The 25,619-nt window shown below is 42.5% G+C and overlaps 1 protein-coding gene across 5 annotated transcripts in view; it reads right to left on the reverse strand.

Moving 5' to 3' along the window:
• ATP10A (ATPase phospholipid transporting 10A (putative)) overlaps positions 1 to 25,619 on the reverse strand; it is a 163,455-nt gene that overhangs the window by 15,547 nt on the left and 122,289 nt on the right. For all 5 annotated transcript variants that reach the window (XM_020809547.3, XM_072994444.2, XM_072994445.2 and 2 more), the window contains exons 9-16: positions 24,009 to 24,226; positions 18,787 to 18,981; positions 17,696 to 18,263; positions 11,219 to 11,322; positions 10,322 to 10,448; positions 6,119 to 6,303; positions 3,944 to 4,265; positions 727 to 803 (exon numbers count right to left, since the gene is read on the reverse strand). In XM_020809547.3, the coding sequence (XP_020665206.3) occupies positions 727 to 803; positions 3,944 to 4,265; positions 6,119 to 6,303; positions 10,322 to 10,448; positions 11,219 to 11,322; positions 17,696 to 18,263; positions 18,787 to 18,981; positions 24,009 to 24,226 (1,796 nt within the window). The remainder of the gene's footprint in view (positions 1 to 726; positions 804 to 3,943; positions 4,266 to 6,118; positions 6,304 to 10,321; positions 10,449 to 11,218; positions 11,323 to 17,695; positions 18,264 to 18,786; positions 18,982 to 24,008; positions 24,227 to 25,619) is intronic.

Here is a 25,619-nt window from a genome sequence, read left to right on the forward strand (position 1 = left end):
AAAAACATTAAAAACCTGTAAGCTAAAAAAAAACAACCCAGCATTCCTGAGGTAACTTACTGCTTAAAGGCCTGCCCGAAGAGGAAGGACTTTGCTTCTTTGGGCAGCACATTCCAAAGCCTGGGAGCAGCCACTGAAAAAGGCCCTCTCTTGTGTCCCCAACGAGTGAGCTTGGGAAGATGGTGGAACCGAGAGGAGGGCCTCCCCAGAAAGTCTTAAGAGCCGAGAAGGCTCATAGGGAGCGATGGAATCCTTCAAATAACCTGAACCCAAGCCATATAGGGCTTTATAGCTATAGCAATGCTCCTCCTATGCCAGTTATTAGGCTAGAATGAATTCTTGTCCCTGTGAACTGATTTTCATTACTGCCCATCTGGAATAATAAATGGGTAGTATTTTGTTCTATAGTTATGTATCTTGCCTTTTAATATTTAAAGTAATTTTTTTTAAAAAAGAAAAGAAATCAAAAGAAATGGAGCAGAAACCTCTCTTAACTACGAGTGTGATCACAACATGTTCACATCTTTGAGAGAGGAGTTCTGCCAAAGGACTCGGCTGTAATTTTTGCAGAAACTGGTTGGCCCACCTTGAGGCAGCTTGCAAGACTTCTGAAATTCATAGTGGCTGTCACAGAGCAGCTTGTTCCAGCAGGCACGGAAACAAGACCCAAGTGGACATACAGGCCCAGCTCTATCCTGGGGTCACTTTTCAATAAACGTATGTTACCTGCATGCCTTCCGGACCTGAGATCCCCACACCGACATCAGCAACTTGTATCATACTGACATCATTGGCTCCGTCACCTGGCAACAATCAGGAAGATATTGCTTACTATTAATTATTTGAAGCAACTAATACTACTAATAGAATCAGCGATGACAAATGGCAAAGATTCAAACTAAAACCATGAGAATGTTAAAAAAAGAAGGGAATATTTGGTACAAAAATGCCTACTCCAAATTATAGTTTCACAGCCCAGTATGACCTGCTTACTTATGTAACTTAGGTACCTCGCTGAGACAGATTATTTGCAGAGAGCCTAGGCTAGTACATCTGTATCCATCAAATGAATTACAGTGGTGTCTCACAAGACAAATTTGATCCATTCCGCAGTTAATGTTGTCTTGTGAAACGTGTTTTCCCATAGGAATGCATTGAAATCTAATTAATGCGTTCCTATGGGCAAAAAAAGTCAGAACAAAGTAAAAATTTGGTTTACAAAGGGTTTATTAAGTGCTCTTTAAAGCCAAACATATTGTGCAGATGATTTAAAAAAATTTCAATCAAAAACTTTAACTTTTTAAACATCATAGAAAAATATTTAAAATTAGCAAACATGAGGCAGGAACAAAAAACTGAAAACATTCGTCTTGCGAAGCACGGCCATAGTAACATTTGTTTTGCGAGTCATCAACCCCCCATTGCCAAAACCATTTGTCTTGCAAATTTTTTGTCCTGCGAGGCACCACTGTATACAATAAAACAAAACACCTGTTCGATGTATCAAATTTGTCATCCATTCTCAAAAGAGAGGAAGATACTGAGAGTGTACAAATAGAGTTTTGGGAACCCTTCTTCTGTATAGATGCTGGCTAACTGGAAAGATTTGAAACGGAGAAATAAGTATGCACATCCTGCAGTAAGTAATGTGGTACCGTACATAGGATTCTGGGAATCTAAATTTTTATTCTAAGGAAAGAGCAAGTTTCTAGTCCTCTTTGTTTTCCTACTTGCTGCAGCTGTGCAACAGGATATAGCACAAACTAGTTGAAGAATTGTGTTTTTGTTATTTAAGTTTAATGCTATGTTTTGCAACTGTTACAAGGAAAGCCACATGTCTTCCCAATTATCTGAAGTGAACTTAGAATTTTATGTATTTTTTTAAAGATGTGCCTACTTGCCAGAACTAAAGCATGCCAAGAATAGTACACAACTACTTGCAGAATTAAGACTTAACTTTAATAGACTGTCAAAGCAGTCTGTTAAACAGCTTCTGACAGTCTCCTTAACAGTCCTTTATCCTTTCCTCATTGTTTTAAAAGATAACTTATGCAAAACTTGTGTTACTACCTCTCAAAATAATGCAGATTTGCTTCAAACCTTTACTTCTCTGTCTAACAACAATCATCATCTACCTGAAAGGATATTTTTCCATAGGAAAAATGAGGAAGGAAACAGATGCTAATAGCCACCACCACCGCCACCACCTCCATTACCATCTGATATTCAAGGAACAGCTGGCAGGCTGTGTATAGTGGAATGGCAGTAGCAGTAGTAAATGATCATCATCATCCTATGTTTTCTCTCTCAAGCCAGTGCAATTAGATATTCAGAGAAAGACAGCATTATTTCCCTAATAATTCAGATGTTCTTTGCATTAGTCTAGAGTTGGGGTACTTCTCATATATTGTTGGATTCCAGTTTCTATCAGTCTCAGTCAGCCTAGCCAACAAAGAGAGGATGATAAAAGCAGTAGTTTATTAACACCTGGAAGGCCCAAAGTTCCCAGGCTCTGCATCAGACCATGGAATTTTCAGACCTTTGCTAATGAAACTGAAATTATTACTTCTGCTAATAGGGTGCCCTTACACCTGCCACTAGAATCACAGATAACACTTATTGCTAATAAATTATCGGCCTGGTTCATTTCAAGTATCAGCTTTGATCTGTACTAGGACACACTTAGATTGGACTAACTGAAACAGAAAAGGTGAAAGTTAAACCCCATTAATTTCAGTGAGTCTATTGCAAATATGACTATATTGGAATCCTGCCCTTAAACTCTCCCCCCCCCCCAAGACTGGAGAGGGAACACCTCCTTCCAGACTCACTGGATTGCAGAGTTGCTTCCAGTGAAGTCAAGAGTTTTCCCAGTTCCAAAAACAAGCCTGCAGCTGAAAAGAATTAGCTATAAAACTTCAAATGTTCACATGGGAAACAGAGATGCCCCCTCCCTCCCAATTAATTACAGATAAATGTAAAAAACATCTGAGTCAAAAGGATTTTGAGACAAAGTTTCTTGAATGAGAATTCAAATAGATTTTCAGAAGTATGCTAGGTTTCTAATGAAAAATAGGTAAAACCCAGGTCAAAATGTGCTAGGTTTGAGTGGGCTATTTACTCTTTTTGCTCTCTTTAAAGGACATAAGAAAAAGGAAGAGAATCCCTTCATTACTGCCCTGATCTGACTGATTCAATAGGGCTTATTTCTATACAGTGGTGCCTCACAAGACGATTTTAATTTGTTCTGCGAAAATCGTCGTCTTGTGAAAAAATCGTCTCGCGAGGTTACCTATGCATCGTTCTCAAAAAAAAAAAAAAAAAAAAGTCTTGTGAAGCATTGGTCTCAAAAAAAGTCTTCCGAAGCATGGTCTTAGGAAAAAAAAAAAAGTCTAGCGAGGCACCATAGTGATCACAAATAACAATCGTCTTGCAGGTTTTTCATCCCGCGAGGCAATTGTCTAGTGACGCACCACTGTAAAACAAGGCCAAGGCACGGACGGCTTTAGCCTTCTGTGACATCACAGTAAAGAAACCAACAGATAGTAAGATGTCAAATACTGCAACCTGTGTGAAATCCAAGTTTTATTATTTTTTTCAACTTCACATATTTTCCAGACACCCACCCTCTCATCTGTACACTTCTCCTGACAGTTCTGTACTCCCTTTTCTACTTTGCCTGTCATCTTCATAGCTCTTAAAGAAGCCTTGTCCTTTCATATTTTAATATTTTAAAAATCTTTAAAATACCATTAAGAAAGCTCAGAAAAATAAAGAATGGGAAATAGGTATTTACATGATTAACATGAGTAGAATGTCATGGATTTAAAAATAAGACTTACACACTTGAATGAAAGAGCATTAACATTAGCTGAACAAAATAAGTTTTTAACCTTGCATTGGTATTAACGGGAATAAATCTCTATGAAACAGGGATACTTGCCTATAGCCAAGGACATTGTTTTCAGTTTGTCCCTGACCAGTTTGACGACCATCCCTTTCTGAATTGGGGTAGAGCGACAACAGAGCACAGCACGACATCTCCTGGCTAACAATAGGAATTTGTCTTCTAGCGTTTTGTCTAAGGCATAGGCCAGCGTCCTTCCATCAATGACTAAACCCAGTCTTGGATGCACCAAAGATGATGGCATGTAGAGGGGGGTAAACTTTGCAGTCATGTTCTGAGAAGATTTTTCCGATGTTTCAGTTGAAAATTTAGACTCTATGCAGTGCAAGTGTTGTTCCAGTAAGGTAGCACACATTTCCTAGAAGAAAACCCAACAACGGACAGGAAAATAAATAAAGACACACCAAAATCAGTGAAAGCCTATTCTGATAAAGCTTCAAAATCATCCTTTAAAACAACAACAACACACACCTTCATATGTGAAATGTTTAACATGTTTGTACATTGGGGCAACTGAAGTCGATTGCAGACAAAAAGAAAATTACCACAATGAACACAATTACTCAGAAGTAAGTGTGGTCTGGAGGTAGAATATTCAATGACACTTATTCACTGGTCTAGCTTGGGGAACTTGAGGAACAACTACTTCCATCATCTCTCAACATTCACCAGGCTGTCTGGGGTTGATGGGACCAGAATCTGGGAGGTCAGTTTCCTCATTGCTGTATTAGTAAGGCTGCATAAATCCTATGCAACCTGCAGCCTAAAGCAAGCACGTACCAGCAGAATTATAAACAGCATCACTAACATCAATTCAAAGACGGGACCAAAAAATTAAAATGCAAGGAAGTGTTTGGTCCCTTAAACCTAAATAAATTAGGCACAAAACAAACAACCCTGGGTACAGCAATCCAGAAAAAGGGCACCACCATAAAAACAACAACACTCTTTTTCAGCTCTAATGTTTGATGGCAGGCGTGCCTGTAGAAAAGCACTTGATGGACAGTTTCTTAGACGTAAAAATGAAAGGCATGTAGCTCACAAGCTTTTTTGGGAACTGTTCACCCTAAGAAGATGTTAGGTTCAACAACAGTAGCAGCAACCACAACAACAAACCACCGAGTCCATTCTGACTTATGGCAGTCATTCCGTGGGTATTCTAGATACAGTGTATGCAGAACAGATTTACCATTCCCTTCTTCTTGGGTTTTTCTGGGACAGTGGAGCTTGCCCAAGGCTACACAGGATGACTTTTCTCTTGGAAGACATGGTGGAGCTCTAAACTCCCAAACACTGACTCCATAGCCAGATACCTAACTCAATGAGCTATCCAGGCAGCTGTTAGATTAAAGGTACAGGTATAAGAATGTAAGCTGTATGTCTTTCAAGATGTTTACCAAAGAGCCTCATCAAACTTAAAGCACATGAGAATGAGAGTGTGTGTGTGTGTGTGTGTGTGTGTGTGTGTGTGTGTGTGTGAGAGAGAGAGAGAGAGAGAGAGAGAGAGAGAGAGAGAGAGAGAGAGAGAGAGAGAGAGAAACATGAATATTCCCATGGCAGTTAGTGGGAATATCCAATGTGTTCCCTATTCAAGTTGAATAGGGCCCTGAGGTGTTTGAGAGTCCAAGTAAATTGGACAGGAAAAACACTCCCAGAAATAAAAGAGGGTTCAAAACCCTTCTAGCAGAATTTTCATAATCACTCTCATCCAGTCCACAGCTCTCCATCAGGCTTCTTCCATGTTCTACCTCTAGCCCCAGCCTGTGTAACGTGTGACCCAGTCGGCTGAAAGCCAGGCATATAGCCGGTCTTAACACAGGAAAGGGGAACAGGCAGGTCTGTAGATGTTGTTCATGAGTCAGAGTCAGCAGTCAGTGGTGAACAACGTAGGAAAATAAAAAGTGAAATCCAACGATAGATCTGAAGAGCCACCTACTTCAATTAACGGGAACAATAACCCCCTGTTATTTTTTTATAATACTAGACAACAACAAAAAGGGAGCTTAGTGAAGTCCCTGCTCTGCTTCTCTAAATGGATAGTGATTGGCATGGCCGATCATAGGTTATGCAGGCACAATTCAGGCTGCTTGCGGTAACTGATAATTCTCAAGCATCCTGCAGGTACACGGTCAACTTGCTGCTTAGAGCTTAAGGCTTGTCAGTACATAGGCCCAATACTATATAACAGTGCTTAAGATAGTGTTGCCATACCAGAGAGTCAGCATTCAGGGTAATGATTTCTTCATCATGGTCCAACAGCTTGCAAGCGTAAGCAATGTTAATGGCTGTTTCCTGCTTATCTCCAGTTAGGACCCATATCTGCAGCCCAGCCCGGCGCAGATTTGCAATGGTTTCTGGGACTCCATCCTGTAAACGGTCTTCAATGCCAGTTGCACCTGCCACACAAACAGAAGGATGCAAATCTGGGATTTCAAGGAATTAAGCGTGCATAGCTGAACAAACACAGAACTACTGCAGAAACTGGAGACAACCCAAAAGGTTGTCTGGCCATGACAGCATGGCTTGTCTCCACGGAAAAAAAATCAAGATGCTGGCCAAGATTTTTATCCCATTTCTAAATTATTGAAAATAAACACAGAGGTGCCAGGGTCCTATTTTGGTAGTCCCCACTAGAGTAGACCCACTGAATTCATGATTGGATGCTGCACCAACACTTATGTAAATCCTATTGATTTACATGGGAACCGTAATTAACTGTAACTTACCTGAATGTATATTATACTGTATAAAAAAGAACAGAACTACTTACAATGAATGCTGATATTACCATCCCCAAGTGGAGAGAAAACATAGTAATGTTGTGGTGAATGAATGATGGAACAAATTTCTGAGATGTCAGATTTGAGGACATTTACCAAATGCAATGTTATGAATCAACACAAGCACTCCTACATGGCAAAGATGTACATCACAGTCAATCTTTCCTCTCTTACCAGCATGCAATTAAAACAGAAAAAGGAATAGGAAAGGGAACATGAGGAAGCTGCCATTAAGATCAGCAGCCTTGTGTAGGCTTTATTGCTGCTTATGGAAGTTGGCAAAGGAAGCCTTTCATCACAATTCTTTTCTTAAAATTCAACCTTGTGGTTTTTTGTCACTTGATCAGTCTGCATTCCAGGTCCTCTTGTTACCAAGCAGGCAGCTCAAGGTTTAATTTGCAAAACAGATGGCTAAGTTTTGACAGCAGTCCATTTTCATTTATCCAGCTGTGATCAAGGAAGGTTTAATTCATGAAACCTCATATGAACACACAAAGTCAATAGCACTGAGCAGATTGTCTTAATTTTGCTTAGGAAAAAACCTGAACACAATCCTAGTTGCCTGAGCCAACGTGGTGATTCAGTGACCTGATGGAGCTCGGCCATCCCTGACAGCTTCCCCATTCACTTTAATCCAGGTGGCAACTTCTGGCACACAAAACCAGCAGCATCTTAGGATGCTGTTTCCATTTTAAAGGAGAGGAATGCATTGAGCTCCAGTGAGGCAATGTGAGCTCTGAACCATTTTCAACTTTGGTCTTGCTGGCTGCAGCATTTTGAGAATGTTAGTCCAAAACTATAACTTTCCCAAAATCTCTTCTGCTCTAAGGTCACCTCCTTTTTCTGTTGCTGCTGTTTCAAAGCTTATGGGACAGAATAGGTCTGTAAGACAAGGGTATGAATAGCTATATTCTAGAATTTGCAATCGTGTCACAGACATACCAACTGATACACTTCTCAGTAACTAATTGTATAGGTCAGTGCAAGGTCTACCAGGATATAATTCTTGCATCTAGACCACACCTAACCATTACATACCCAAAAAGAACGTCTGAAGCTCAATGGTCCTGGTTTGACAGGGAATGTAAGACCAAGAAAAAAGAGCTGAGAAGAGCAACAAGACAGGCGAAACATATTGGGACTGATGAAGCTACAGCTTTCCTGCAACATCTACTCAGAGAACCGGAAATCTTTGGGCCACACCCTCATTGAGGGTAATGACCCCATATTCTGGAAGCAGATAGAAAGAGGCTTCTCACAGAAAGCCTTTGAGATTGCCAACTCCATCATACCATAGGTATGGGTCTCCCACTTCAGTTGCATTTTTCTATTCATAGAAACAATACACGAGACCCTCTCTAATTCCTCTGAATGGCCACCTGTTTCCCCCAAAGAAACTGGGGACATGATTCAAACTCTTCGGAATGGCAAGGCTCCTGGTGAAGATATGATCCCTGCTGAGGTTTTTGCTATTGACATTCAGTGGTGGTCTCCCATTCTAGCCAGTCTATTCACCTACAGGCAACCTTCCCACAGGTTAGCAAACTAGCATTTTTTTTGCCAATTTTTAAGAAAGGCGATCCTCTAGATTCTTGTAACTTTAGACTGATCAGTCTTCTCAATGTGGCCTCTAAGCTTTATGCTAGATACCTCCTGAATAGGCTTCTAGATTGGGACAACAAGCATTCTAACATCTTCGAAGAACAGGCAGGCTTCCAAAAAGGCAGAAGTACAATAGATCAAGCCTTTGTTTTACATTATGTAATTAGTAAATACACCAAATCTCGAAACAAATATCTTTACACTGCCTTTGTGGATTTTTCATCAGCCTTTGACCTGATAGACAGAGAACGCCTATGGTATAAATTGGGAAAAACAAACATTGGTAAGAGACTCCTGTGGCTCATACAGCAACTACATAAAGAAAATATGATGCAAGTGTGTATGGGCTTACAGGGAGCTCTATCACAACAGGTTTGCATTAGTCGAGGGGTGAAATAAGTGTATTTTAGCACCTTTTCAACTTTTATATAAACAGCCTTATCCCTCAAATGGCTTCCCCCACATTCTTCCCTCCAACCATTGGCTGTAGGAAGATCTCAATACGGCTTTATGCTGATGACCTGGTTTTGCTATCTTTGAATAAAACTGGTCTTAAAAGAATGCTGTCCAGATTTGGGCAGCTCTGTAAAGAGGAAGGGCTATCAACTATACGAAAACAATAATTATGGTCTGTGGGAAGAGAGCCCCTAAGCATAACTGGTCACTGGATGGGCATGCTATTGAGCAGGTACACTCATTTAAATATTTGGGCCTTCAATTTTGTGAGAAACTCTCCTGGAGACAGCATTTAAATGCTACCATCTTATTGAGCACCAGATCAATAGGACAATTAAAAAGATTTTTCTACAGCAGAGGAGGCCAGCTAGTAAATCATGTCCTCAAGGTGTTCGTTGTCAAAATTCTAACACAAATGCTCTATGGGACAGAACTATGGGGAGAGGCAGCTAAGCCCAAATTAGAAATCTTGCAGAACAAATTCATGAGGCTGATACTGGGGCTCCCCCCAGGAACTCCATTGGCTCACCTCAGAGTTGAGTTAGGCCTACCCTCAATTGCCACTAGAATTGATCTGGCTTATTTAAATATTAGCATAGACTGAACAGTTTGGAGGACTCCTCCCTGACAAAGTGCTGCTGGTTAGAACAACTAAAGTCTGGTGGATGGGCACAACAATGTCACCAAAAATTAAAGGTCCACAACCTTCTGATGGAAAAGTTCCTTAGATTAAGCTCTCGTGACCTTAGGAACTGGATCTTTGATCTTGATGCTAGTCAGGATAGGGCGGTTATTGTTGGGTCCCGTTTTTCTACCTGGTATCCCCAACTTCAGGTGAATCATGCAAAACCAAATTATCTTGAGTCATTGACTTTTCCCCAGATCCGCAGCTTTTACAGAACTTAGATTTGGACAGATGGCCTCAGCATACCTCGAAGGGAGATATATAAAGGAACCCCAGCTGAGGAACAAAAATCTCTATAAATCTCTATAAAAATCCTAGAGAAAGATTTCTATCACCCATCATTCAGATGTATTTTAACTGTACCACCACTGAAACAGTAGTAGGATTGCTTGCTGATACACAGTTGCACACTACATATGCTGTAGCACAATTTGCACAAGCAGCTAAGAAGCTGAGGCCTTGATTTGTCAGGGATTGTAATGCCACATAAATGCTGAATACAGGGGACTGACGTTTTATGTTATGACAGTATTCTTAGACCGGATTTTATTGGTTTTAATGGTTTTAAGGTAATTACCTGTTTTAATTGGGTTTTATATGCTACAGTAGTCAGTACATTGTAAAGGTCTATGGCCAGAAACAATAAAGTTTATATGTATGTATCTGCAATGGCTCCCAATCTTGAGTAAACCAGGTATTTTTTGGACTGCAACTCCCAGAGACTCTGGCCAATGCAGCTAGCGGTGAAGGCTTCTGTGGCTGAACCACTGCAGTGGGGACCACCGCAATAGATGAATGGTTTCTCTTGGGAACAAAGGCTTCTCAAGTCACATTCTCAAGTGTTATGGATTCCTTTCCCCACCCTTTCCCCTGGCCATGATTGCAGACTACCTAGTAGATGCAGATTGGTCTCTATACGAGTGGCTGATTGGAACAGCAGTTCTTCCCGGTTGTCAATAGCAGATTCTGCTTCAATGTGACTTTTTAACCAGTGAGAATAGTCCTCCTTACTCAGCACCTGTTGGAAAACAAAAGCAAGTAGTGAAGTCATCACATTGACAAAGTATAAACTAAGGCCAGAACACAGGGTGTTTTTTTTTGCCAATTCTCTGCTGGACTGAATCGGCTAAAGGCTAACAATCCAGTTAAAACCTCCACTGAGGCAGCCAGTCACTGAGGGAAAGCTTGCCTGAAGAGAAACACCTTTGCCTGTGTGTAGAAGGACAGCAAAATTGGGGCCTGCCTAGCCTCCTGTGGGAATTGTTAGTTCCAACTAGAGAAGACCCAGTGGCTGAAGCTGTGTTGCTCAGCTCCACATGTTCAACCATGATGGCATCAGTAGTAGTGGCAAATTGATGCTGATTAAAGCCTTTTTGGGGGGCATTTCAGGGTGCACATGGTACATGGTGTATGAGCTGTGTTCATCTCAGAATCACTGTTAACCAGTCAGCAGCAATCGGCTTTGGATCAGCAGTGGGTGGTTTGCTCCTATGATGTCCTCTTCACTGTTGCACACTTCCATGTGCAACAGTGATGATGGCATACAAGCAGAGTGGTGCAACAGGATGTGCGACATGATTGCAGGAGCTGTGCAACAGCCACTGAACTAACTGAATGTATGTAAAGTGCTCACTTGACAAATACCCATTGATTCAGTGAATCTATTCTAGCTGGCACTAAGAACTGAATTTAGGCCAAAATACTTTGCTGTATAAAAAATATGAAAAACAAACATAGAAGTGGAAGATCTCACTGGAAAGCAATTTATGGGCAGTGGCAGGTGCTTACTTTCTTTGCAATACACAAAGTCCTCAGTCCATCAGCAGCATAAAGGTTAAGGAAATTCTGAGTTTTGCTTCGGATTTTCTTCTGGTGTTTGTCTCTAGGGTCATCTAGAAAAAAAATGAAAGAACACACAACTCTTAATATTAAAACATACCAGTAATTCAGAGCTCCTCAAACCAGTGATCTTTTCTTTTTTAACATTTTATTAGTTTTTCACTCTATCTACATTGGTTTGTACTTGTCAAACATCGTGTTACATGGTTTGCTTACAATTATTTGTTGTTTACAATTGTTTGTTTTTTACATCTCAATGTCTTCCCAATTGTCCCCCCAAATTCCAGACATCTTTCAAACATTCAAACCATTCATGTACATATTTTAGTATATAATATGACTACTATCGTATTACTTTCATAGTATACAATATTCTCAAGATTTTCTAATAACATTCTTAATAAAAATGGTTCCAGATCCATGCCCCAACTTTATATTTAGTTTAATTTACCTAAAATGAAAGCCACCATATTACATCTTTACCCTGGTTAGGGCTCCCTTATTTCAATTTAATTCTCCTTTTTAATATAAAGGATATGGCCCTTTACAATTCCCAAAGTTAAATACATGTTTTTCAACCTTAAGGGCCCCCTTCTTATTTTTCCCTTTTTCATCTTTCTAAGTATTTCCCTCTCTTATTTCTCTTTTTTCACTTTGTGTTTCTGTCTCTCTAAGCATTCTGCCATCTTTTATGCCCTCTGAAACCATTTTGTGCATCTGATTTATCTCCCCTAGATCTTTATGCACTTGGTCTGTCTTCAATAGATCTTTCAGGCTTTTTAAAATCAACTTTGCTGATTTTCTCCCCTTGTCTTCCCTTAATACTCTCCTCTGATCCAATACTGACGTTGTTTCTCTTAGGTTTTCCCCATTAATTTCCTCCAGCTCCTCTTTTGATTGGCATACATCATCCAACACACTCTCCTTTCCTTCTTCGTTATTCTCTGTCGCTTGTTGACTATAATTCTTCAGATGTTCATTGAATAACTTTGCCTCTTGGTAGTGGGATCTCACTATTTCTAGTATTGTTTGAAGGGTAGATTTTGTTTCATCCCAAAATTGTCCTTGTTGTGCCATTCTGTTCCAGCTACCCAAGAGCTTAGGCCAACTCGCAGTCCAGTTCGATGATTGTATCTGTGTCCTAATTGATCCCTGGCAAATTGATGCCAGCTAAACAGATATTCCAAGTCCCCAGAGTCAGTTCAAAGAGTCCGCTTTGGCTAAATAGGCCTGAACCAAAATTTAAACCTCCAAGGTGCAATGGTACAATGCAATGGTGGTATCCGCAGCCTGATGGCCTAATTCCACAGGTTTACACCACCTAGTCAAACATAAGCACTTCCAGCTCCTGGGGCAGATTCAAAAGATCTACTTTGTCCAAATAGGCCTGGAACGAGGTTCGAAAGCCCCAAATATCACAGTCCAGTTCAATGTTTGTATCCATATCCTGGTGGCCTAGTTCCCACAATTCTGCATGGCCAAAACTGTGATTCCAAGTCCCTGGAGGTGGTTCCAAAAAGTTCACTTTCGCTCAATATACTAATTCCCAAGGTACAGTTTAAAAAGATCCACTTTAGGGTTAATTTATCTATGTTCCAGTCAGGCATGAAGAAATCACAAAGAAATAGAAAACAGGTTTCCAAGCTTTAAACAACAGTAGAATACTCAGGGTCACTGTTCTGGGCATTATGCCAAAGGCTTCAAATAGTCAAAACATGAGTCCAGACTTATCTAGTAATAACTTATGAGAAAATTTCTTAAGATTTATAATGCCAAATTATAATATTCTTAAAGTATATTTTGGATGTATTTAAATGAGTAGTTAATGTCCCATTAATCTATAAGTTATTTTCTTTGCATCAACTATCCCTCTCTCCAGATTTCCTGCCGCTCTATGATTGAAGAGATTGATAGGAGGTTCTTTTTTCTGTATATAGGAATTGTCTTCTCCAGGGGTAATCTTAAGCAATTAGTTGTAAAAATATATCTCACCCGATAGTAACACTGATGCTGAATAGTTGATTGTTGCTTCTCTTATTTGCTGGCTGCCGACAACTTGCAAGCGAGCTTTAAGCTGCTTGTTTCTGCCCGTTGGCTGATTAGGGAGTTTCCTGGATCAAACGGGGATGACCTCCGTCCCCCCCACCCGTGATCAACAGGCTTCCCCCCCCCCAGTTCACCACCTCTCCAGGGTGGTTTCGACACCGTGGGGTGGCCCAAACAAGTCAGAATTTAGCCCAGGGGACAGAGCTCTGTCCTCCTGCTGCTGCCTTGTTGCGGCATCAAGCCAGAAGTCTCGTGATCTTTTCTTTTTATGATGGCTGGAAATAAAGCCTCAAAAGCACTGTTTCTGAGTAATATGAACACTCTGTAATTGTTTTGACCAGAAGGGCACAGTGTTTCCTTTCGCTCTGTGCCCTTTTGCTCGAAACAATTATTTTGTATATATAATTTTTAATCTCCTCTTTAAATATGCTTCTTACAACATTTTAAAATAAATGTTTATTACTCAGCTACATGCACTGATATACAGTAGCTACAAACAGTATACAGTGATGCCTCGCAAGACGAATGCCTCGCGCAACGAAAAACTCGCAAGACGAAAGCGTGTTGTGATGGTTTTGGTGACTCGCAAGACAAATTTTTCTATGGCCATGCTTCACAAGACAAATAGGAACACATTAATTAAATTTCAATGCATTCCTATGGGAAACCACACTTCGCAAGATGAAATTTTCGCAATACGAAACGACTCACGGAAGAAATTATTTTTGTCTTGCGAGGCATCACTGTATACAGATTTACAGTATCTACACAAAGAAAAACATAGCTGGGTGATTCATCTGTAGAAACAAAATTTTGGGTTGAGTAATATCTTTACTAGGGACGTGGCTAAGCCGCCGAAGCCTGTGCTGCAGGGTCTGAAGACCAGCAGTCGTAAGATCGAATCCACACAGCGGAGTGAGCACCCGTCACTTGTCCCAGCTCCCGCCAACCTAGCGGTTCGAAAGCATGCAAATGCAAGTAGATAAATAGGTACCACCTCGGTGGGAAGGTAACAGTGTTCCGTGTCTAAGTCGCACTGGCCATGTGACCACGGAAGATTGTCTTTGGACAAAACGCTGGCTCTATGGCTTGGAAACGGGGATGAGCACCGCCCCTAGAGTCGAACACGACTGGACAAAAATTGTCAAGGGGAACCTTTACCTTTAATATCTTTACTGGATTACTAAAAAGTTACAAATAAGAGAAGCTCTTGAGGTCTTCAGAACTCTTCACTTGGCAAGGATGATACAAAATTGTGGGGGGCCGGATTTAGAAGAAAAGGCAAACAGTCCCTCCCCCATAGTGGACCACTGCTCTGTAAAACAGAGTCTTTAGCAAGACAACACAGCTCGCAGATTCTGTGTGAAAACAAAGGACTTATTGCACCAGTTTATAGTCTCTTCTCTCACCATGCTTGCATTATTTATTAATTGCATTGGAAAGCCAAGGTTTCTCCAATAAGCTCAAGAGGATGCACATGTCGTTTCTCCTCTTCTTCCTCACAATAACCAAGTAATGTTGGTCAAGCTCCACAAGCTGGTGTCTGAACCAAGACCATTCCATGACTTTTACTGCCATGTGCAGACTAAAATCTGTATGGCTCAAATCCCAGTTTATTATTCTCACAACTACGTAATACAGGCTCTCTACGGTATGCCGTTATCCTCATTAGCTTTATTGAAAGTTTGAGATCCAGTAGTAAGTGACAACTAGAGTCAGCCCACTGAATCAATGGAATTTACAGAGGAGTCATCTCACCAAATCTGCATTGATTCAATGGGCATGCTGTAGTTGTGACTTCCTACTGGATTTCAGTTAATGTGTTATGCAGAAATTCATGGAATATGTATGGCCATATAACACCCAGAGGATTCCAGCCCCACTTCTGTTTCTAGGATACAGCAGCTGGCTCCACCTTTGACCTTCCCGTTTTGAGTGGGAAGGTATAAAGAAAGGAACATTTAAGGTACAGTGGTGCCCTGCTTGACGACGATAATCCGTTCCAGCAAAATCGCTGTAGAGCGAAATCGTCATCAAGCAGGAGGAAAAAACCCATTGAAACGCATTAAAAACCGGTTAATGCGTTCCAATGGGTGAAATAACTAATCGTCCAGCGAAGATCCTCCATAGGGTGGCCATTTTCCGGTGCCTGTAAAGCGAAAAAGCCCTCCTAAGCACAGCTGGGAGCCAATTTGGAACGCAGGTGGCCATCTTGAAACCCGACGATCAGCTGTTTTCTGATTGTCCTTGTGCGAAAAATCGGTTCCCAAAGCAGGGAACCGATCATTGTCAAGCGAAAAAAGCCATTCGAAACATCATTTTGCGATCGCAAAAACATCGTTGGGAAGCGATTTCGTCATTTTAAGAGGTAATTGTCAAGCGGGGCACCACTGTACTTTCCTGCTAGGTCAGGAATCCTATGTCATCAATGCTGGAAAGCTGGGAATAGAGCAAGCAAGGATATGGCAGCTTTTCCTTGTTTTGCATCCACATACATTCTTTGAACACTTGCACAGGGCTTATGATAGGACCCAAACATGGGTTCAGAGGAATGTCCTGCTGACACATAGTTTTCTTCCCAGCAATGTTAGACATGAAAAGGAAGCCACTGTTTACATTCCAGTTAATTCTGATGACACTCACATGGCTTTTAATATGCTTTCAGAGTATATTATATTATTTGAGGAAGCAACTTTAAAGAGCATTCCTGAACACAGATACTTCCTTTCGTATAGTGGGACCCATAAATAATGAAACCAGGTTAAAATACATCTATATATGCTCCTAAAGATATATTTTGCAACCTGTTTTTTAAGGTGGTCTCAGGATTAAGTTAGGAGCTCTGGTACCCCAATAAAATAATGTATTTAAGCATTAACACAACTGGTCAGTAGACTAAAAGATAAAAAACAAAAAGAGAGAAAACAGACTTTTAATGCTTTACTTTGTGCCTGCAAATATTTATCATCTAAATCTATCTGCACATTTTCAAGATGATCTTGCCATAAGAAAACAATAAAAATCTAGTGGCCCAGATCACTTAAAGTTACCCGCAACTCACAAATATGCTATATAAAAAGCAGTGGAACATGCTAGTTGCAGCTGACCTCCATTGCTTTCAAAAGAATCCCCATTAGCTTTAACTGCACTGGAGTCAACATGCAGAAGTGGTATGTAGTCTTCTGAATGTATTCTAAACTTAAGCAAATGGCCAGAGAACAAGGCTAGGTAAGAAAACAAAGTGGAAGAGTTCTTCACACTGCCAGGATTACAAGGAATATAAACTAAAGTGGAAATGTTGGATAAATAACAATCTTGCATGCACTAACACTGGGCATCAGTGGGAGAGGGCTTTTACAACCTAAAGTGATTAGCTGTTCACCTATTGATAAAGCTTTTTCCTGCCTCTGGCATTTGTGGTAAACCCCCCAACCCTCTTTTTGTCAGTTCACTTTGCTTCCACTGTTTTATTCTTCCTTCTTCCCTGACCACTGACCAGGTAGCAACAAGCATGGAGGACTCTCTCTCCATATTGTGGAGACTCCATTTTTCCTTTCTTATTCTTCTGACTAACTACAGATGTTACTTGTACATACAGAAACCTTTATTTCTACTTAAATGATTCTAGAGTGATTTTATACCACACAGTGTTCCAGGGTTTTTTTTTGGGGGGGGGAGGGAAGGGATTAATGAAAACTGAGTCAATCTCACCATATTTCTTCCTCTGCTAACTAAAGGGAATAGACAAAATTTCCCAACAGAGGATAGCCAAGTCTAAATACAGTGGTGCCCTGCTTGACGATGACCCCGCTTGATGACGAAATCGCTTTACGGTGACCTTTTTGCGATCGCTATAGCGATCACAAAACGATGTTTCTATAGGTTTTTTTTGCTTTACGATGAATAGTTCCCTGCTTCGGGAACCGGTTTTTCGCTAGACGACGATCAGAAACAGCTGATCAGCGGTGCACAAAATGGCTCCCCGCCATTTTCCGGAGTGACTGTTCTCGAGACAGGGATCCCAAAATGGCTGCCCTATGGAGGATCTTCGCTGGACGATGAGGTATTTCCCCCACTGAAACACATTGACCGGTTTGCAATGCATTTAAATGGGGTTTTTTCGCTTGACAATGATTTCGCTTAACAGTGATTTTCCTGGAATGCATTATAGTCAAGCGGGACACCACTGTACTTGAGGGAAATTTTGTTCAGGCAAAAGAACTGCTATAAGCTTGCTGCCTCTACAAGAACTATAAAGGTAGACAATTCTATGGCCATTGCTTAAAATTTACAACAGACAGATCTACTGGTGCTGTGGCTGAGAATATCAAGCTCAATTTGTTCTGTTTTATTAGAGCATAAACTGTACATGAGTGATACCTGAAGAACAGGGCAGAAGAAGATCCATGATGGCTGAATCTGCTCCTTTTGTGTAAACATTTATTTCATCAGTCAGGGGATGTCTGACAATCACTGACATTCTCTTCCGGATGGAATCAAAGCCCAGAACGTGTAAGAGTTCAAAGTTTAACCTCCCCAAGTGAGGGAGCTCTACTGATAGCTGGTCAGGCAGCCGACCAACCAAAGCACAGTCATACGCTCTGGCCGCATACACAAGGGCAGCCTCATCTGGACTCTCTGCTTCATAACGCAGTTCCCCCTCCTCTGGCTCGTTCCCATTCCCTGGTGCCCCTTTGGTTTGCTGGGAACTGCAGCCATTGTTACTTGGCTGAGAAGAATTGGCTAGCCTTTCTTCGAGTTTTAGTAAAGTGCTGTCCGTGGATGCTGATGAAATGATGCTTGAACCAGCTCGCTGGGTCGATCGGTTGGCAGCCAGACTTGACAAGCTGCTGCTGTTTGAACCGGAGGTCAGGCGGCTCGGGGTGAATTTCCGAATGAAGTCCTCAATGGTCTTTACTGGAGACTTCAGTTCAAATCTGAGTCTAACCTTGGGGGGGGGGAGAAAGGAGCAAACATCAAGAAAGGAGAGAGGTGAGATATTGGATACATGTCTATCTGACAGCGCAAATTAGGGAAACAAAGCACTGTGAATGTTTGCGTATGTTTGTGTCCATTCAGAGAGGCTAACTACTGGTTTCCATGCAAAAGGCAGAGATGGGTAACAGTTAAATCCACTCCACTGAGTGGAACTAATACAGTTTTAGCTCATCTGAAGTCAGCTACATCCCCTAGTACGAAGCAAGATTCCTTGCTATTAAATTTAACCAGTTAAACAATACTTAGAAGGAAGCCCTAAGAAATATCTAGGCCTAAATGTTCGGGAGAAGATGTACTGCACTGGGATGTAAACTTACTTGGAAGTAGAGGTGCTGAACCTGTAGGATTTACTTTGAGTAAAGAATCCTGGGAGTAGCTATACAAAATCCTATGGTAATCTCCTGATCAGACCCACTAAAAGTAAATCCTAAACCGAATGTAACCTTCTTTACACAGTCTTCCACTGAACCTACCTTCTGCCGTGGCTGATTTGGAGATGTCACCACCACTGTATTGCAAATCGTCAAAGCTATGAAAAAGTCAAAAATGTCAGAGAGTTCAGGGGAGAGCTGGGATAATGGATGATCATGGTTCCTCGTGATTTCCAGGTAGCCTGCACACTCATTCACTTTTTGCAGCAGATTCGGATCAGGTGTGATGTCTTTTTCCTAGAATCAAAAAGGCAGGCAATGTGAATCACGAGCAGGATGGTTTCCCCCCCTCTCCCCCTGGTGCACCTTTCAGAGTCTCCCAACTGAGCTTGTTTTACAGATGTGCTCTATCAAGCGTATCTTTGATAATCCCATCTGTTTCTTTGAGCTAACCCACATTCTCTCGCCCCAAAGAGTCATCATCTAGGTCTTCCGCTTAAAAATAACATTTTCTAGTTGGCAGGAAGCGTGGAATTGGGAAGCATGTCTAAGCAAGCTAAATGATCATTCTTATGACTTATAGTTTGGGCAATTAATGTGGGAGCCTAAGAGCAAACTAAAAGCCACGTTTGACCATGGACCTGTCAATCATATTAAGGGAAGTACTTGGCTATGACCACTACCATTATATATAGAGAAAGATACTATATCAGGTCTCTAAAACAAACCGCAATGCTGTCTCAAGTTTGTGCTGGTGGAGCCACATTAAACTCTTCCTAGACAAGCACCTTGTATGTGAAACAAAACTGTTACAGTAAGAACCTCTATATCTGAGGGGGATTGGTAGCAAGACCCCCCGCGAATGCAGAAAAACATGGATTATCACAGACATCTCCCTCCTTAAACCAGAAACACTCCCCACTCTCACCAACTATTTGGAAAATATAGGGACAAAGCCCCACTGCCCTCTGTCCAATCCACAAAGCTGATGGTTACCTGTCCAAGGGAGGCTACTGCCCCCTTAGGAGGGCCTCTCACCTGCATGCTGAGCTGCCTGCTGGTGTGCCCTGAGGCCTCAATGCAAAGCAAGCTGGCTGGAGATGCCTCATCCCGCTTACTGCCTATATTGCCCGTCACTTGCGCTTTTTTAAACATCTTTTTAAAACATTTTTAACAGGAGGAGCCACTCCAGAGCCTCCTGGGAGAAAGTTCACAAAAGGAGAGGCCTTAAGCAATCAGAGACCATGCTATGCATTCTTCATAGCACACTCTCTGGCTTCCTCTATGGACAGTTCTGGTAAAACATGTGAATTTTTTTCCCCTGCATTTTTTCTTTTAATGATTTTAATATTTTATTTAATATTTGCAGACTGTGGATAAGTGAATTAGTAGATACTGATCCTGCAGATAAAGAGGGGGGTCCTACAGTACTGTGTTTATATTACAACATATTGCTAGTGGTAGTAGTGAGGCAGCAATATGGAAAAGAAATGGAACATTATGACTTGCTGACTATATTCTTTTCTAAGTGACAAGAACTAACTGGAAGTAACAAGTAACAGAAGACAACAGAATTAGGTGAAAGTGGTTACTGGCAAGTGAGGTGTTAAGTTTGTAGCAATGCTTTGTGAGGTATTCTTTATCTTTCCTCCTATGATTTTTTTAACAAAGCCTGGAGTGTATTTTATTTATGTACAGTGGTGCCCCGCATAGCGACGATAATCCGTTCTGGAAAAATCATCTCAATACGGATTCGTCGCTATGCAGAACAAAAAAGCCCATAGAAACGCATTAAAACGCAATTAATGCGTTCCTATGGGCTTCAAACTCACAGTTCAAATAAGATCCTCCATAGTGTGGCCATTTTCCCTGCTCGGTAAGCGAAGAATCCGTCCCAGAAAACAGCCAGCGGCCATTTTGAAACTGCCAATCAGCTGTTTAAAAAGATTGCTATGATCGGGAACCGATCATAGCAAAGCAAAATTCCACCATCAGCCAGCATGGCCTCCTTGCCGGGGCTGTCCCGGGGTCTTTCTCCAGCGAGTGAGGGCTCGGAGGAAGGCAGCCGCCTGGGGTGGGAAGGGGAGGTGGGAAGGGGCGTGCCAGCCTAACGCCGCTCGCCAGCTAGCCCGGGAGAAACCCGGCGTCCTTGGCCGGCGAGCAGCAGGCTGGAAGAAGGCAGCCGCCCGGGGTGGGGAGGAGGGGTGGGAAGGGGCGTGCCAGCCTAACGCCGCTCACCAGCTAGCCCAGGAGACACCCGGCCTCCTTGGCCAGCGAGCAGCGGGCTGGAAGAAGGCAGCCACCCGGGGTGGGGAGGAGGGGTGGGAAGGGGCGCGCCAGCCTAACGCCGCTCGCCAGCGGAGACACCCGGCCTCCTTGGCTGGTGAGCAGTGGGCTGGAGGAAGGCAACCACCCAGGGTGGAGAGGTGGGGCGCTCGCCAGCTAGCCCGGGAGACACCCGGTCTCCTTGGCGGCCGAGGAGGGGGTCTCTGGCGCGCCGCCCCCTGTCTAGCCACTGCCACCCTGATCCCGGTCCCCAGCGGGCTCCTCCTTTGCAGCGCCTCCCACTGCAACTGCTCTCTGGCTCGGTGCCCCAGGGGGTGCTGCGCGTGGGGATCGGGGCCAGGCCCTTCACCCCTCCTTCTCTCCCTCCTCCCAAGGCGCCGATCAGCTATTTGCTTTGCCATGATCTGTTCCCCAAGCAGGGAACCGATCATCGCAAAGCGAAATTCCCTCATAGGGAACATCAGAAAGCGATTGCAAAAGCGATTTCATCGTTATACGATGCAATTGCTATGCGAGGCACCACTGTATTTATATCTTTGCACCTAATAAATATAAAAAGAAAAAAGTATTTTCAAAAGGTACAGATTCTGGTACCTGTCTTTTCAAAATGAGCTACGTATGCTTAAAAGTTTGAAAATACATCAAATCCGAAACAGCAATATAAATTGATCCTGCACTATCAAAATATTTAACCTAACTGAACTGGATGAAGATTGTGTACAAGTTGCCTTTTCAAAATAGAAATCTCTTTTCAAACTATTTTGCTCTTGTTCTAGACACTTATCGTAACCTCTGCAATTTTGCTATATTCCATTGCATTATGACATTCCAATTTAGAAGACAGCCTTCCATTTGAAAGCAATTAACATTTTAACAATGCACAGAAAATTTAATGTTTTATTAAATAACATTGAATTATGAACTGCTAGGTAGCTCAGTGGTTAGGTAACTGTCCCACTGGAGCCACAGGTTGGCAGTTTGATTCCCTACTGCAGCAGGGGCTGGAATCGATGATGTATAGCAGTGGTGGTGAACCTTTTTGGGCTTGCGTGCCCAAACTGGGGGGAAAAAAACAGGGGGCAGCGTGTGGCGGCGGTGGAACTGGAAATGGCGGCGGAAGGGAAAATCCCGGACATGGAGGTGCCTCGAGACCCCATTCTGGATCCACCGCCAGCACTAGCTGCTCCGGATCCCGACCCGCCGCCTGTCCAGGCACCAGCACAGCAGTTGCAGGTTCGGCTGCGGGGGGGGGGGGGGGATAGTGATCCGGCGACTTATGGCTCACATGATGGCAGAAAGGGCTCCGCGTGCCAGCTGTGGCATGCTGTGGCATGCGTGCCATAGATTCGCCATCGCTGATCTAGTGTCCCTTCCAGCTAAGATGATGATGATGATGATGATGATTGTTATTATTATTATTATTACTGAGATATTCGCTAAAGCTTCCTAGTTTCCTATTTGCATCTGACTTTACATCTAGCTTTCCATGTTAACCCCCTGGTGTATGTATTTGTTGGGGTACTGGAGGGTCACTGGGTTATGCAATCTCATACCAGCAGCGCCGTGCTCCCACAAAAAGATTTAAAACATGCTGCACTGTTTTGTCTATAGAGATTTTTAAATGCTAAATATTTTAACTTGATCACTGGGAACTCTGTTTTGAAAGACTAAAGTTAGTACAGAAATGGCTTTTAAAAATTCACAGCTAAACAGAAACTGCTATTTTTAATACAGTGGTGCCTCGCACAACGGGCGCCTCGTAGAGCAATGAATTCGCTCTACGAGGCCGGTTTTGCGATCACAAATGCGATTGCAAAACGGTCCCTGCATAGGGCGAAAATCGCAGAGCGAAGGTCGGTAAGCAGTTCGCTTACCGACCTTCACTTTGCGACCTGCCGATCAGCTGTTCGGCGGCTACAAAATGGCCGCTGGAAGCCCCAAAATGGCCGCGCGCAGCGTTCTCGCGCCCTCGTAAAGTGAGGGGAAGGCGCGAAAATGGCTGCCGGCCATCCTGAAGCATCGCTGAACGGTGATTATTCGGCCCAATTGGAACGCATTAAACCATGTTCCAATGGGTTTTTATGTTCCATTCAACGATGCTTTCACACAGCAAGGGTTAATCCGGAACGGATTAACCTCGCTGTGCGAGGCACCATTGTACATGGATACAATTTAAATAAGGCACCCTAATGATGTTGCGGGCGGAGGAGAATAAAGTGGGAAAGAAAAGCCCACATCATATTTTAAGTAAAGGAGATGAACAACACAATCCTGTACATGTCTACTCGAAATCAAGCTTCCCTGAGTTTCATAGACTTAAATATGACAGCCTTGAAGCCTTATATTGAATTAGGTTGAACTGGGAGTGGCTTAACTCCACTTACGAATGGCTAGTCACTTTCCACTTTATAAGTTTAAATTACTGTAGTGTTCCTGCATCAAATGAGGAAGATTCCATTCTTCAAAAACCTCTCGTTTATAAATGTGGAATATTGTGCTTCTGTATCCATGATTCAAAATGTCAGGAAATAGCCTGATGCTGCTGCACAGTATCATGCCTGTGCTGCCAGCAGGAAAAAGGATGCCAAGCTTTACATAGCAGAGGCCAGCCTGAATGCTGGCAGAAATCAGCATGATCTACAGGACACCCTCTTGTGCTCACTACTATTCAGAGAGTGACACACCAAGCAGGGGAAAATCTCAGAAGCTGACTCCTTCCCCCATCAGTTAAGTGATGGGAAATCAAACACAAAGCAACTGTTAGGGATGTTTCCCGACAAGTGTGAGCACCTACTGGCCATGTACTGTGGCCAGCCAGGTGCCTGAATGTCACCCTGTTTTTGCACAAAGTGAAAATAAATAAATAAATCAAAATTCAGGAACTTGCACTGTATCTGTGACTCATGGGTTGCCCTTGGCCTGGTAGCTCAAAGGTTGCGTACCTTAAAATTATACACACTATTATATATGCTGAATTACAACAAGGTTTAGCAGGAAGGCACTGGTGTAAGAAAAGCAATAAGAATGCGGGCCCTTACCATGGGGCTACTGAAAGCCGTATGCTTTGACAGAATGCTTGCCCTTTTGGCCTCCACCCTGCTCCCTGTGCGCCTATGAGATTTTGTGCTCTGGTTCCTGTGGACAACTTTAATACTCTGATGGCTGCTAATACTCTCCCGCTGAGACAAGGTCCCTGTTTTCGGTCCGGTTTCTTCGTCCTCGGAATCAGCTTCCTGGTACATAGCTATGCGTCTTGCTATTGCCAAGAAAAAGAAACGAGAGTGAATGTGGGAAAGAGAAAAGGAAAACCAAAACCAAATTAAGAATGAAATATTGGAAGCAGTAGCAAAGAGGGGGGAAATGGACTTGGCAATACTGCCAACACAGTTAACTATTGAGCTCTAACTGAGAAAAACAATGATTTCTGAAATCCCTGCAGATTTCCTGATTGCAGCAGCAGCAACACTATAGCCTAAGTGGCTCAGGAGCTCTGAAGTCCCTGAGAGAGCTTGGGAGCTTCCAAGTCTTGCATCCAAAAGGCATGAGTTCTCACCAATGCTGTATTCCAGCCTTTCCAATGCGCCGGACTGTACAGTATCTACCTTCAATCTCCAGTTAGCCTGGCTACTGGCTGTGCTGGCTAGGAATAAAGGTGGTTGCAACTTAACATGCTGGGGGACATGGAAGGAGCACCCCTCAAAAATGTGAACACAACTGAGCATCCCTGGGCCATGACAGCAACGGTCAGCTGATCCTTCTACTCCAGAAGCACCAACGTAAAGTGGCCTCCTGTACAAACACCACTGGATGAGTGACTACATGATTCTGACAGTGGCTCACAAGCGTGCATCCATAACAAATGGGCCATAGAAATCAACTATGATTTCTATTAACTTAGAGGGCTTCTCAGAATGTCTAGCATGAGACTTGTAGCTGGGAAACCTCATAGGTATTACAAAAAAACCTGTGTTAATCAAGTCTGAACTCCAGATGTTATCTACTGCCATCACAGAACAGGATGATACAGAGATAATAACAGTGGAGCTTGGTAATTGTATGGTACTCTCTGTTTATAAAACACTTAAGGCAACACTCGCCTTTAAACACCCTGACAATATTTGTAAGCAAAAAATGCACTTCATACTCGGAGGCTTCAATAGCCACAGTATTGTCTGGGGATATGCATTTGATTATAACAATGGAGAAGTGGTGTGTAACACCTTGGAAACCGCCCAACCAGCCCTTACCCACAACAGCAAACTTCCCCCATCTTTCAATAGTGGAAGACGGCAACATGGCTATAACCCAGACAATATTTGCCAGTGAGTTTATAACCCAGAGTGCATGAAATCAGCCTGTACCCCGATTTCAAATACACAGCACTGGTCCATAATTGACAATACTTGGAGATTGCCTGACCACCAACAGTACCATTTTCCAGAATATATAATTTTAAAAAACCTGATGGGCAGATGATGTTCAGTACAACAGTGAACAGAATTATATCAAACATTTGTCCAGTCCCAGAGGTCTATGACCAGTTTGTTGTGGCAGTGAAAACTTCATCCTGGCTATCTATAACCTGAGGATGAAGAATCAACTACCTCTAAGGATTAATGTCAGAAATAGTTGCACAAATGGATAATTAT

This window comes from Pogona vitticeps, chromosome 3, assembly GCF_051106095.1.
Source record: "Pogona vitticeps strain Pit_001003342236 chromosome 3, PviZW2.1, whole genome shotgun sequence".
NCBI classification, from domain to species: Eukaryota; Metazoa; Chordata; class Lepidosauria; order Squamata; family Agamidae; genus Pogona; species Pogona vitticeps.